The 16098-nt window shown below is 38.5% G+C and overlaps 1 protein-coding gene across 1 annotated transcript in view; it reads right to left on the bottom strand.

Annotated features, from left to right (window-relative positions):
- Window positions 1–16098, bottom strand: part of LOC133564490 (chloride channel protein 2-like) — a 361490-nt gene that overhangs the window by 134604 nt on the left and 210788 nt on the right. Inside the window, exon 12 of the mRNA XM_061918842.1 lies at window positions 11978–12133. Within this exon, the coding sequence (XP_061774826.1) occupies window positions 11978–12133 (156 nt within the window). The remainder of the gene's footprint in view (window positions 1–11977; window positions 12134–16098) is intronic.

Genomic DNA, 16098 nt, shown 5'->3' with positions numbered 1-16098 from the left:
TCACTATTCCCACGTGAGCCGGACGGGTTAAATCATGGCATAAAAACTTTAAAATATAACTATGACAACTTCAGATTGTTTTCTTTGTTTTACTTTGGTCCAATGTAGAAAAAGGACATGTACGTATCACAAATACCATATTTTTTGGAGTATAAGTCGCTCCAGAGTATAAGTCGCACTTGTCGAAAATGCATAATAAAGAAGGAAAAAAAACATATATAAGTCGCACTGGAGTAAAAGTCGCACTTTTTGGGGAAATTTGTTTGATAAAACCCAACACCAAGAATAGACATTTGAAAGGCAATTTAAAAACTTATTGGGGTGTTAGCATTCAGTGGTTAATTGTACGGAATATGTAATGTGCAATCTACAAATAAAAGTCTCAATCAATCGTTGTGACGTCACTGCGAGTTGGACTTTTTTTATATGGACATTAAGTCATGCTCTCAGGCAGAGGAGGAGATACCCAAGGACGCTTTGACTATGAGAAAATACTAAAAAGGATAAAATATAAATCTTGACTAATTGTGGCTTGTGCAAAATAACCCAGACAGGTCACATACAGTGACATAAATGCTGCTAAAAGCATTATTTTCTATGCGACTCTGAATTGATCTGAGAGTGTGCAGGGGTACCTAGTATTGCGACTGAGTAAATTTGTAAACATTGTACATTAAAAAAAAAAAACAGACTTTTGATGAGTGGGATGTGGTTTCATTTGCAATCTGGAAATGTCTCCACAACAGACATCTTGCAGACAGACTCAAAAACGGCTTATAAAAAAATGCCAAATTGTACACCAAAGCAAATCCAATACATATTATCTAGACCACAAGGAAATCTTTTAAATGTAGATCCAAATCACCATAAGTCCCCTTGAACATCATATTCAAACTGTTTTTCTACACTTATCCACATTAATGTAGGCCCGTTACTCCTTTTGGGTCATCAATGTGCTAATTCGAACTGGAAGTGCTTGGGTGAAAATAAAATACTTTCCTGCAGAGCGTGCATAATACTTTGTGTCAATGGGCTATTTGGTCATGTTGTTTTTTGGATTAAAATTTCCCATTGAGAGGATCAACGTTAATAAATTCCATATTGACTTGATTTAGTCCAAGGCCTGTCATTTGCACATTTGCAAATGCGGGATGAATACTTGGATAATGCGTTACCAAGAAACATTTCAGGGACAATAAGTAATTCTGTGCTGCAGATCGGTTGATTGCGGTAAAACGTTTGAATCAGATTCATTATTTTGATGGATTAATCCGCAACAATAACAAAGATTTGTCTTTAAATAAATTAATAATGTTTTAATGCTAGCTTTTTAAAAAGTACAATTGAATAACCTAGGTGCAAAAAGTTTGAAGTGCACTGATGTAAACCGACAATTAGATAAGACAAACACACTGAGCTGACATTAATCAACTATAACCTGGAACTATTAATGCAGCACTTCTAACAGTATAGTAAAATTATATTACATTGTACGTATTTCTTTTTTATTCATTAATTTGATTTATTGGCTAATTATTTTTTTTTTTATCTTTAATGCAGCAAAATTGAACTAAAAAGTAACTTTTTAAACCGGCGTATATACCAAACTGTAAAAATACTGTACTGATACACGACTGTTATTCTGTAAGGGCCAACTGTTGGTATTGCTACATAGACAGTATAAACCAGGGGTTGGCAACCCAGAATTTTGAAAGATCTGTCTGGAGCCGCAAAAAATGAAAAGTCAAATATAAGTCTTATAATGAAGGCAACCCATGACATAAGTAGCTATATTAGCCTACTATCAAAATGACTGTGTCGCAGACTGACACAAAACTTTGTTGACAGAAATGTTGAAATATAGTATTTATTGTACCCATTTTTACAGAATTGGAAAATATTAGTAAAACAGAGGCTTCTTAGAGGGTGAGATAATGTTTAGATATTACAGGCTTAGAAAGGCCAAAGGTCCAAGTTAAAGAAAATGGCGGGCTGTCTTCTTCGAATGAATTTATAACAATATTTGCAAGCTGTGTAATATTTGCTGTGGTCTGGAACAACATGGCAAACAAACAACTATCAGAAATGTAGCCAATATTACATACAGCTAATGTGTCATGAGAAATGCAGATATAAATTAAATACACAGAGGACATAGGAAATTAAATGAGCTCAAATATACCTGCAAGTGAGGCATAATGATGCAATATGTACATATAGCTATCCTGAATAGCATGTTAGCATTGATTCGCTTGAAGTCATGCATTGACCACATATGCCTGATTAGCACTCCACACAAGTCAATAACATCATCAAAGCTCACATTTGTGCATTCACACACAGCATAAATAGTTTAGTGGACAAAATAAGACAAAGAAAGAGTGGCATAAAACAAGAAAATTGTGCATGTAAACAAACTCTGGTGAGTTCAAGGACTGCCAAAATTAATAGGATAAAACGGCACTCGCCAAATACTCATCAGAAAAGCATGTTTAATATAAATAGTGGGATAGTCCTCCTCGAAAAACCCTATTAAAACAAAAATATATTTTTTCCCCATCTGTTTTTACTTCCATACATTTCTGAAAAGCTCTGGAGAGTAGAGATGCGCGGTTTGAGGTCTCATCCGCGTAGTCAGTGGATAAACCGCGGGTCGGGCGGGTGGCATGACGAAAAAATAGATTTTAATTAGATTCGGGCGGGTGGCTGTTGAACCATTCGGAAATATTTGATATACATGGTTCAGAGATTGGTATCCTTTACCATTCAAAGAGCCATTTGAGACCCGTGTCACAAAGCGAAGAAGACAACAGGAGACGTTAACATTCTCTAGAAAGACTGCCGGCAGTCACCCAGTTAATAAGTATTAGGGGGTGCTATGAAGCCATTTACCTTTTTTTTACCTTCTAAAACATGTACAATCTGCTTGTCAGTCCAGCAACATGTTGTGTGTGGCTTCCGCAGCAACACACACACGACTGTAAGGCATACTGGGTGACACAGAGTACACTAATGGTTGTGATATAAACAATTCTAACACTCTTACTAATATGCGCCATGCTGTGAAGCCACACCAAACAAGAATGACAAACAAATTTCGGGAGAACAACCTCACAGTAACAACATAAACGCAACACAACAAATACCCAGAATCCTTTGCATCCATGACAAATCCCCTGCGTAGGTAAGGTGGGTGGGGTTGGGGGCGCGGGGGTGTAAAATATATTCAGGAAGTTTCACAGATGTAAAGGATTCTGGGTATTTGTTGTGTTGCGTTTATGTTGTGTTACTGTGAGGCTGTTCTCCCGAAATATGTTTGTCATTCTTGTTTGGTGTGGCTTCACAGCGTGGCATATATTAGTAAGAGTGTTAAAATTGTTTATATTACAACCATCAGTGTACTCTGTATCACCCAGTATGCCTTTCAATCTTGTACGTGTGATTGCAGAAGCTGCATACAACATGTTGCTGGACTAATAATCGGTTTGTACATGTTGTTGAAGGTGTTAAAGGCAATGGCTTCACAGCACGCGCTTGTTCTGGTCATCAGGATGTACACAATTGGATATTCGCGAGAAAGTTAGCGGTTCCCAATGTCATCTTTATTCTGTGAAACGGTAGCCGACCTCTGATGTATTTCAACGGCGGGCGGTTGCGGTTCTGTTAAAATGTTGGTTCGGGTGGACGGCGGGTGGATGACGACTTTGGTGATGCAGTTGCGGATGATATAATTGCCTATCCGCACATTTCTACCAGGGAGCCACTAAGGAGCCACGAAAGAGCCGCAGGTTGCAGACCCCTGGTATAAACAAAGGCATTAACTCACACTACTAGTCAGATTGCAAGTACAGCATCAACATGAACAAGAAGAAATTGCGGCAAAAGACCCCCCCAAAAAAGATAGCAATATATTGAAAACTGCATTTAATCTCAAAGAGAATGTTTATCAGCTGATGAAAGGTTGAACGCTCACCTTCAAAAGTACAAATCTGCACTATAATCTGGGTTTCATGTCATTTTCTGTCAGATGTTCAAACCTCCTGATGGCAAAGGCAAAAGGCTTTGCGCTGTTGAACGTGACAAGATTGTTGAAATGCATTATCCAGGAAGCTTGTATGTTGATGCTCTACTGCATTGGTTCTCAAACTTTTTTCACCAAGTACCAACTCGAGAAAAAACTTGGCTCGGAAAGTACAACAATAAAGACTAACATTAAAATACAGTAGATATTGATTAGTTAAAACTGTGTTTGAAAACAGGAAAATAAAACACTACTTTAATTAAGGGATTATTTTGCGTACCACTCCTTATCTCCTGTGTTCAATTGGGTTTTGCACCAATTTGTTTAATGTGGATCGTATTTCTTCAACCTGTTGAACAATTCTTTGCTACTGTGCATACTTACAGAAACAATTTTGGAATAACCTTTATCCGTCTAGCTAGAGTAAGGGTGTCAAACTCAAATACAGAGTGGGCCAAAATTTTAAACGGAACAAAGCCGCGGGCCAAGGTTGAACAAATTAACCTTTTAATAGGGACCCAAACAAGTTTTGCATTAAATATTGAACAAGCAAGGCTTATATAACTTTAGTGACATGCAAAATCCAGTTTCAAATAATAATAATAATAATAATTAAAAGAATATCAATGGCATATCAAATAAAACTTAAATAAAAATGTTATGTCTTTTTTTCTATTTGCAATCTTATGAGGTAAATATAAAAAATTTTCCACAGGCTAATAATACATTTGAAAATAAAATAACAATAATGAATGAAGCAAACATTCAAGCCTTGGAGTAGCAAGAGAAAATGCATGAATAAAACGTTAATTATTGGTCAGTTTGCTGCAAGTTTCCCGGAAGAGTTAGTGCTGTAAGGGTTTCCGGGTATTCGTTCTGTTGTGTTACGGTGCGGATGTTCACCCGAAATGTGTTTGTCATTCTTGCTTGGTGTGGGTTCACAGTGTGGCGCATATTTGTAACAGTGCTAAAGATGTTTATAGGGCCACCCTCAGTGTGACCTGTATGGCTGTTGACCAAGTATGCCTTGCATTCAGTTGTGCGTGTGTGTGTGTGTAAAAGCCACAAATATTATGTGACACGCTGTTAGTATGGAGGAAAAGCGGACGTGACGACAGGTTGTAGAGAACGCTAAAGGCAGTGCCTTAAATGCACGCCCCCAATACAGTTGTCCAGGTGGAAATCGGTAGAAATTCGGGAGAATGGTTGCCCTGGGAGATTTTCGAGAGGGGCACTGAACTTCGGGAGTCTACCGGGAAAATTAGGAAGGTATGGCAAGTATGAGTATTAGCAGTGATTGCAGTGTTACAGCGGCACCTACGCTGTATAACACCGGCGGGCCAGCTCTAATGCTAAATTGATATTGCCTCAGGAGCCAAATTAAATTACATGGCGGGCCAGATCTGACACCCATGAGCTAGACAATCCCATCAATCAATCCATTTTCTACTATTTGTCCCTCTCGGGATTGCAGGGGGTGTTGGAGCCTATCCCAAATGCACTCGTGCAGAAGGCAGAGTACACCATGGACAAGTCTGTTATGATCTGCTGCCCGGATCATATTATGTTTACATTTTTGAGTTTGTTTGTACACTTCTCAGTTGGATTCCATGGCGACATATTGGTTTCACCTGCCGCTTGTTCCGGACGCACACCTGATTTTGTGATTACTGTCATTATTTAGCCTTCCTTCTCCCGTCAGTCTGCCTTTCTTCCTAATTTACCATACGCAACAAGTGACGACGTTTGTTCTCGGTTCTGTTTATCCTAGCTTCCATGCTAAGGCCCTTCAGTGTTTCCTAGCTCCCATGCTAGCTCCAAATAAATAATTTCCTACCTGCACGCTGTGTCCGAAGTCCGTCTGCATCCTTGGGAGAATGAAACCCGCATCCCCATGTGACCAACGCGTCACAAAGTCACCACCTCATCGCAGGGCCAACACAGATAGACACACAACACTCACATTCACACACTAGGGTCAACTTTACCAATCAACCTATCCCCAGGTGCATGTCTTTGGAGGTGGGAGGAAGCCGGACTACCCGGAGGGAACCCACGCAATCACGGAGGAGAACATGCAAATTCCACACAGAATGATCCCAAGCCCGGGATTGAACTCAGGACCTTTGTATGCAAGCCTGAAAATCAGACCCTCTCGAGGGGAAAACGTCAAAGTAAAAACTTGCGGAGAAAAAACAAAAAAACAAACAAAAAAAAAACCACCCGGCACTCAAAAACATAGGAAAAAGATGGTAAGCTGCTCCAATTTTAGTGATGTTTTCCTAAAAATGCTTGACAAAATCCTGAAAGGGCAAGATGATTGGCAGCTGCAGCGGCAGCGACAATGAATTGATGAACGTAGACCCCGACTTAAAGGCCTACTGAAATGAGATTTTCTTATTTAAACGGATTTAGTAGAGAACATCGACATAAAGTCTGCAACTTTTGGTCGCTAATAAAATAGCTTTGCCTGTACCGGAAGTAGCAGACGATGTGCGCGTGACGTCACTGGTTCTAGAGCTCCTCACATTGTTTATAATCATAGCCACCAGCAGCGAGAGCGATTCGGACCGAGAAAGCGACGATTTCCCCATTAATTTGAGCAAGGATGAAAGTTTTGTGGATGAGGATAGTGAGAGTGAAAGAGTAGAAAAAAAAAAAGGCAAGGGCAGTGGGAGCGATTCAGATGTTATTAGACACATTTACGAGGATAATTCTGGAAAATCCCTTATCTGTTTATTGTGTTACTAGTGTTTTAGTGAGATTATATGGTACCTGAAAGTTGGAAGGGTGTGGCCACGGGTGTGGTGACCACCAGTGTCTCCGGTGGGAGGAGGTAGGAGAGTCCGCAGCTGCTCCGCTCATGTCTACGGTAAGAACCAACTTATTACCACAGTTTTATCACCGAAACCTGCCGGTTGACATGTGGTCGGGAACCATGTTTGCTTGACCGCTCTGTTCCATGGTAGAGCTTCACCTTCGAGAATGTAAACAAGGAAACACCGGCTGTGTTTGTGTGGCTAAAGGCTAAAAGCTTCCCACCTCCATCTTTGACTTCTCCAATATTAATTCAACAAATTGCAAAAGATTCAGCAACACAGATGTCCAAAATACTGTGTAATTATGCGATTAAAGCAGACTACTTATAGCTTGGATCGGGCTGGAAGAACATGTCCGCTACAACCGGTGAACACACGCGCACGAGTCATCATATGCGTCATCATAAGCGTCATCATTCCGCGACGTTTTCAACAGGATACTTTGCAGGAAATTTAAAATTGCAATTTAGTAAACTAAACCGGCCGTATTGGCATGTGTTGCAATGTAAATATTTCATCATTAATATATAAACTATCAGACTGCGTGGTCGGTAGTAGTGGGTTTCAGAAGGCCTTTAAACAAGTTGAAAAACTTATTCGGGTGTTACCATTTAGTGGTCAATTGTACGGAATATGTTCCGTGCAATCTACTAATAAAAGTTTCAACAATCAATCAAAATCAAAAGGCCCGGTGACGATTCTCCTTCCCCTGCCCTACTGCACACTTGAAATAGTACAGTTCAAGTATTGGGGCTATTTATAGCATCCTTTAGCTACTTTGACGTTTGAATTCAAATTCAAAAATCTTTAATCAGAGCCATCATGCAAAGAAGACTTGAAATGTGAGTTTATTAAACAAACAAATAGCACTGTTTCTGTGGAATGACCCTTTGAAAGTTACTTGAGAAATATTGAAGGATGCAGTAGACCAGTGGTTCTCAAATGGGGGTACTTGAAGGTATGCCAAAGGGTACATGAGATTTTTTTTTAATATTCTCAAAATAGCAACAATTCAAAAATCCTTTATAGATATATTTATTGAATAATACTTCAACAAAATATGAATGTAAGTTCATAAACTGTGAAAAGAAATGCAACAATGCAATATTCAGTGTTGACAGCTAGATTTTTTGTGGACATGTTCCATAAATATTGATGTTAAAGACTTCTTTTATTGTGAAGAAATGTTTAGAATTAAGTTGATGAATCCAGATGGATCTCTATTACAATCCCCAAAGAGGGCACTTTAAGTTGATGATTACTTCTATGTGTGGAAATCTTTATTTATAATTGAATCACTTGTTTATTTTTCAACAAGTTTTTAGTTATTTTTATATCTTTTTTTCCAAATAGTTTAAGAAAGACCACTACAAATGAGCAATATTTTTCACTGTTATACAATTTAAAAAATCTGAATTTTACTTCTTTATCTCTTTTTTTCAACCAAAAATGCTTTGCTCTGATTAGGGGGTACATCACTAAAAAAAGGTTGTGAACCACTGCATCATGAAACTGTCAAATAACTTAAATTACTCTTTGCAGTTAGTAAGGCACTTACAGGTGGACTGGTGCCTAAATCATATATTTCTTCCTCTCTAACAATCAGCAAACATTGTTCTGCTTTAGGAGAATACATTTCAGCGTGTGTGCATGCATGTGTGTGTGTGTGTGTGTGTGTGTGTGTGTGTGTGTTTCGTACGTTTGTAGATAAAAAGGCAAGGGACCCCTAACACAAAGTTTGGTACCTGGAATTAAAGTTTCTTGTTTGGTAAGCACTGCCAGTGCAAGATGGCTGCCAGGATGTATAAAACAACTATTCATTACAGAGATGGAGAAGTGGAGCGCAATCTCGCCTTTGAAAATCATCACGCTGAGTCCAAGAAAACCAAAGGCTGTAATTACGCAGAGCCATTACAGATTCTTTGTGAATGCAGTGCGTGTGTGTGTGTGCTTGTGTGTGTGAGAGAGTGTGTGTGTGTGTGCCTGTGATGTAACATTCTGGCGTTGCGAAAGTGAAAATGAGTCAGAACATGCACACAGATAGATGTTGAGTGCAGCTCCTCGGGATATGTACAAGTTTAGAAATGATTAGCGATTGGTACATAATTTGGTGCTTGTATACATATATATGGATACATTGTCGTATGCATCAGTTTAAGAGAAAAAAAACATTTGACTGAAGGGGGGGCAGAGTAGCACGTCACGTTTGACATCTGTTTTCATCACCATAATTGATCTAAATGGAACTGCTCCCACCTCCAAAGACATGCACCTGGGGATAGGTTGATTGGCAACACGTAATTGGCCCTAGTGTGTGAATGTGAGTGTGAATGTTGTCCGTCTATCTGTGTTGGTCCTGGGATGAGGTGGTGACTTGCCCAGGGTGTACCCCACCTTCCGCCCGAATGCAGCTGAGATAGGCTACAGCACCCCCCACGACAATGTAAGCAGTAGATAAGGGATGGATGGATGGAACAAAACAAAAAAGTAAATATTTTTAAGTCTAGGATCATTTTGGCCTTATAACGCCACATGAGGAAGATGTTCTTTTTTTTCTTGTTTACTACCTGCCCTGTTGACCAGAGTTGTGCATATCATATTTGAGCACAGCATTTTGAATATAAAAAATGTTTAATAGAAAATAATTTAATCAACCCACTGTCAATTTTATTTGCGGGTCAAATGTAGTGCCTTTTTTTCCCCGTCAGATAGCGGATTACCATTAAAAAACAGCAGGGCAGTATACCGTATTTTTCGGACTATAAGTCGCAGTTTTTTTCATAGTTTGGCCAAGGGTGCGACTTATACTCAGGAGCGACTTATGTGTGAAATTATTAACACATTACCGTAAAATATCAAAATATATTATTTAGTTCATTCACGTAAGAGACTAGACGTATAAGATTTCATCTGAGATAGCAATTAGGAGTGACAGATTGTTTGGTAAACGTATAGCATGTTCTATATGTTATAGTTATTTGAATGACTCTTACCATAATATGTCCTCATTTATGCGTCATATAATGTACACTTATTCAGCCTGTTGTTCACTATTCTTTATTTATTTTAAATTGCCTTTCAAAAGTCTATTCTTGGTGTTGGATTTTATCAAATAAATTTCCGCCAAAAATGCGACTTATACCAGTGCGACTTATATATGTTTTTTTCCTTCTTTATTATGCATTTTCGACAGGTGCGACTTATACTCCGGAGCGACTTATACTCCGCAAAATACGGTAAGTGCAATGTCAATACAACTAGTGAGTGTGCCATGTTCTCACCGAGGCATCATTTACCCATCACTACCAATTACATGCTACTGATTCGTAGTAGGGGCCACACGGTAATTATCGCCCCAATAATTATCAGGCCAATATTAGGAATTATGATGACAATGCAGCTGATATGGGCTCCAGCACCCCCCGCGACCCCGAAAGGGACACGCGGTAGAAAATGGATGGATGGATGTTACAACGAAAAGTCTGATAACTGATTGAAAAAAATAATAATTAAAACTCCAATGATGCAAGATTACCCCTTGTGTGCTGTAAGTAGTTTAGCGTGAACAAATCAAGTGCTCCAACCTCGTAGGGGCTCCTAGACTCCCCCTGAGCTCACAGTGTAAACAAACATGGCGTAGATCAGGGGTCGGCAACCCAAAACGTTGAAAGAGCTATATTGGACCAAAAATACAAAAACATATCTGTCTGGAGCCGCAAAACAAATTTAAAAGCCATATCACATTCAGATAGTGTGTCATGAGATATAAATTGAATTAAGAGGACTTAAAGGAAACTAAATGAGCTCAAAAATAGTTACAAATGAGGCATAATGATGCAATGTGTACATATAGCTAGCCTAAATAGCATGTTAGCATCGATTAGCTTGCAGTCATGCAGTGACCAAATATGCCCGATTAGCAGCATTCCACTCAAATCAATAACATCAACAAAACTCACCTTTGTGCATTCATGCACAACATTAAAAGTTTGGTTGACAAAATGAGACAGAAAAAGAAGTGGCATAAAACACGTCCTAGAAAGTCGTCCATGTAAACAAACCACGGTGAGTTCAAAGACCGCCAAAATTAGTAGGACAAAACGGCGCTCGTCAAATATTTGAATCGGTGTGCTTTATAACAATTAGGGAGGTTTGTGTCATGTTTGTCCTCCTACAGAAACCATATTAAAACAAAAAATATATCTTTTCCCTTCATCGTTTTTCATTCATTTTTGAAAAAGCTCCAGAGAGCCACTAGGGCAGCACTAAAGAGCCGCATGCGGCTGTGTGGAACCCCTTTATACTCCGAGTCTTTGAACTATTTCCTTAAATCGTATCTTTGTTCTGATTGGACAGATTGTCTTAAATCAAATGACATCATTTTGTATACTGTATTTTTCAGAGTATAAGTCGCTCCGGAGTATAAGTCGCACCTGCCGAAAATGCATAATAAAGAAGGAAAAAAACATATATAAGTCGCACTGGAGTATAAGTCGCATTTTTTTGGGAAATGTATTTGATAAAACCCAACACCAAGAATATTTTTAAAATGGAGGAGGCTGATTTCAATACCGGTAATTTAAAATTGCATAAAGGGAAGAAGATTAAGAGCTATTCAGTAGGATTTAAGGTCCAAGCTTACATCACACTCAAATTTTTACTGCATGCCTTTGGTAAGTGCCGGAGTGAGAAGAGGTTTTAAAATGATTAGTGCATGCTTACTTTTACCGCATGCCTTTGATAAGCGCAGGAGTGAGAAGAGGTTTTAAATTAATTAGCAATTCAAGGAAATACGGTATTATGGTAAGAGTCATTCAAATAACTATAACATATAGAACATGCTATACGTTTACCAAACAATCAATCTGTCACTCCTAATCGCTAAATCCCATGAAATCTTATACGTCTAGTCTCTTATATGAATTAACTACATAATATTATTTGATATTTTACGGTAATGTGTTGGCAATTTCACACATAAGTTGAACAAACTATGAAAAAAACTGCGACTTATAGTACGAAAAATACAGTATTTTTCTTACATGTATGAGCCAAATCAACCACAAATTGTTAATGAAAAGACACATTGTGCATATAATTATAGAGTTTTCTCAGCATAGACGTATTTGTATCCTACCTTCATGACGATGAAGAGTACCAGTGTGACAAAGACGTTGACTTGCGGATGTTGCCAAGCCTGGGAGTTGCCAATGTAGTCAAACTCTTCTGCAATGCCTTCTTTGGACCAAGTCCGGTTGTCGAGTAACGTCACCAGAGATTCTTTCTGCGTCAGCTACAAAGAAAACTTCCAATTTATTTGTGTTCTTTACATTTTCTTTAAACAATAGTGTTTGTGAATTGAGATGGTAGTGCTGACATTCACCAGACTTAATATAAACTTCAAAAGGATTATGTAGCAATGGTGGGAAAGTTTGATGCTTACATAAGGTTTTATTGCCTTGCTAAAATAAATGATGCATGTCTTTCTCAGCCTTTAAAAAAATATTTCAAAACTTCAGTTCATCCGTCTTTTGGGAAAGGATTGGAAACGCTATGATTTGCTGATTTCGTACAAAGAAATGTCAAAGGAGATTTAAGATTGCGGGCAGTGAGATTAAGATGAGTGCTTTATCTAAAGCTGAACTTAAAAGAGGGATTTGAGATACACCATTTTGCATGCATACTCCAGAGAGATGCTTTAACAGGACTAGGTCAATGCAGGGCGAGGTACAGCTTTAGAAGGCCGACTTTTCTTCATAGGCGTGTGCATCTGCGTGTGTAGGGTTGGGAAGTACAAGGATGCACTAGATATTGATTATAGACAGATGATGGAGGAAACATTTGAGTACACACAGATTCATATACAAACCCCGTTTCCATATGAGTTGGGAAATTATGTTGGATGTAAATATAAATGGAATACAATGATTTGCTAATTATTTTCAACCCATATTCAGTTGAATATGCTACAAAGACAACATATTTGATGTTCAAACTGATAAACATTTTTTTTTTGTGCAAATAATCATTAACTTTAGAATTTGATGCCAGCAACACGTGACAAAGAAGTTGGGAAAGGTGGCAATAAATACTGACAAAGTTGAAGAATGCTCATCAAACACTTATTTGGAACATCCCGCAGGTGTGCAGGCTAATTGGGAACAGGTGGGTGCCATGATTGGGTATAAAAACAGCTTCCCAAAAAATGCTCAGTCTTTCACAAGAAAGGATGGGGCGAGGTCGCCCCTTTGTCCACAACTGCGCGAGCAAATAGTCAAACAGTTTAAGAACAATGTTTCTCAAAGTGCAATTGCAAGAAATTTAGGGATTTTAACATCTACAGTCCATAATATCATCAAAAGGTTCAGAGAATCTGGAGAAATCATTCCACGTAAGCGGCATGGCCGGAAACTGACATTGAATGACCGTGACCTTCGATCCCTCAGACGGCACTGTATCAAAAACCGACAGCAATCTCTAAAGGATATCACCACATGGGCTCAGGAACACTTCAGAAAACCAATGTCACTAAATACAGTTCGTCGCTTCATCTGTAAGTGCAAGTTAAAGCTCTACTATGCAAAGCGAAAGCAATTTATCAACAACATCCAGAAACGCCGCCGGCTTCTCTAAGATGGACTGATGCAAAGTGGAAAAGTGTTTTGTGGTCTGACGAGTCCACATTTCAAATTGTTTTTGGAAATATTCGATATTGTGTCATACGGACCAAAGGGGAAACGAACCATCCAGACTGTTATTGACGCAAAGTTCAGAAGCCAGCATCTATGATGGTATGGAGGTGTATTAGTGCCCAAGGCATGGGTAACTTACACATCCGTGATGGCACCATTAATGCTAAAAGGTACATACAGGTTTTGGAACAACATATGCTGCCATCTAAGTGCCGTCTTTTTCATGGACGCCCCTACTTATTTCAGCAAGACAATGCCAAGCTACATTCAGCACGTGTTACAACAGCGTGGCTTCGTAAGAAAAGAGTGCAGGTACTTTCCTGGCCCGCCTGCAGTCCGGACCTGTCTCCCATCGAAAATGTGTGGTGCATTATGAAGCGTAAAATACGACAGCGGACACCCCTGACTGTTGAACGACTGAAGCTCTACATAAAACAAGAATGGGAAAGTATCCCACTTTCAAAGCTTCAACATATAGTTTCCTCAGTTACCAAACGTTTATTGAGTGTTGTTAAAAGAAAAGGTGATGTAACACAGTGGTGAACATGCCCTTTCCCAACTACTTTGGCAAGTGTTGCAGCCATGAAATTCTAAGTTAATTATTATTTGGAAAAAAAAAAAAAGTTTATGAATTTGAACATCAAATATCTTGTCTTTGTAGTGCATTCAACTGAATATGGGTTGAAAAGGATTTGCTAATCATTGTATTCCATTTATATTTACATCTAACACAATTTCCCAACTTATATGGAAATGGGAATTGTAAATGAGTGACAGTGATACGGATGCCAGATAGGGACCACATGACGTACAGTATCAAACAAATCAATCATACACAGACATAGATGTAACTCAAATCCGATACAATACTTCGACAATAGATTATAGAACTGAAAATGTTTTAGAGGAGTGTTGACATTATCAAACAAATAGATGAAGTCTAGAGCTAAAGTCATAGAGAAGGTTCTTAATCGGAAAAATTATGACTAAAGTGGTGAGGCTGTATTTTAATTTGCACTTAAATTTTATTGAACAGTTACTTAAGAAACATATTCAATATGAATTTATTGTATTTATTTTAGCACAACATAATTGTATATCGGGCTTCAAGGTGGAAGAGGGGTTTGTGCATCTGCCTCACAATATGAAGGTTCTGAGTGGTCCTGGGTTCAATACCAGGCTCGGGATCTTTCTGTGTGGAGTTTGCATGTTCTCCCCGTGAATGCGTGGGTTCCCTCCGGGTACTCCGGCTTCCTCCCACTTCCAAAAACATGCACCTGGGGATAGGTTGATTGGCAACACTAAATTGGCCCTAGTGTGTGAATGTGAGTGTGAATGTGAATGTTGTCTGTCTATCCGTAGTTGGCCCTGCGATGAGGTGGCGACTTGTCCAGGGTGTACCCCGCCTTCAGCTCGATTGTAGCTGAGATAGGCACCAGCGCCCCACGCGACCCCAAAGGGGATAAGCGCTAGAAAATGGATGGATGAATAATTGTATATGAATGTATTTTCTGTCAGTTATTTATGCTTTGCTTCTTATACGATACATTTGGTTAGTGCTTATTTTTCTAATCACCTTGACCTATTTCTAAGGTTTATGTGTTAAATAAATATGTGTGATTAACGCGTTTTTTTTTATCATTTGACAGGGTTGTGAACTCTAAGTAGGTTAGATGTAAATATTGAGTACGATTAAAAGCCAGAATAAGATTACTAATTCAGTGTTGATATTTCAGTGGGCTCTGAGGTCAAAAAGGTTAAGAATCCCTCTTTTAGAGCAAGTAACTTTTTTTATGAAGCTTATCTTGTTAAAATTTAGAATTTGCTCATATTGTTGTAAACCACATTATGTATTCGTATTTGTGGTATTGACTGCTACATACAATTTGTTTTTAGCAAAAACTAGTGTCGATTCCCATTCAAATTACCATATTTTTCGGACTATAAGTCGCAGTCTTCTCCACAGTCCAGCGGGGGGTGATAACCGCCCAAACAAAAAAATAAAATAAAAAAATGAAAATAAAAAATAAAAACATTTTTTTATTTTTTTTTTATAGTTTGGCCAAGTCTCACCCCCGGCCAAACTACAAAAAAAAAAAACGCGATTTATAGTCCGAAAAATACGGTATTTAGATTTTGCCCTCAAAGCCTTTCTGTAGCCAGAGACTTACTCCCTGAGTTTGTAAACAATAACCAAAACGATAGTATCGTTTATATACTGATACTATAAAAGGTATTGATAGTACCGGCACCTGGATCGATCACCCCCGCTTTATATTGAAGCTTAAGTAGTTAGCTTTTTGTGTCGTCCTGTATGTGTAGCATGCTTAGACATTCATTTTCCTCTGGTCCACCAGTGATAATTGTACATGAAAGAAATGTTGTTTATTTTAAGCCATGGATGAAAACTAGTATCTTAGAAATTAGGGCTGCGAATCTTTGGGTGTCCCACGATTCGATTCAATATCGATTCTTGGGTCGCGATTCGATTATATATTGATTTTTTTCGATTCAACACGATTCTCGATTGAAAAACGATATTTTTCCGATTCAAAACGATTCTGTA

This window comes from Nerophis ophidion, linkage group LG13, assembly GCF_033978795.1.
Source record: "Nerophis ophidion isolate RoL-2023_Sa linkage group LG13, RoL_Noph_v1.0, whole genome shotgun sequence".
Lineage (NCBI taxonomy): Eukaryota > Metazoa > Chordata > Actinopteri > Syngnathiformes > Syngnathidae > Nerophis > Nerophis ophidion.
The sequence above is the reverse complement of the archived record's forward strand: the minus strand, read 5'-3'. Positions and strand labels throughout refer to the sequence as shown.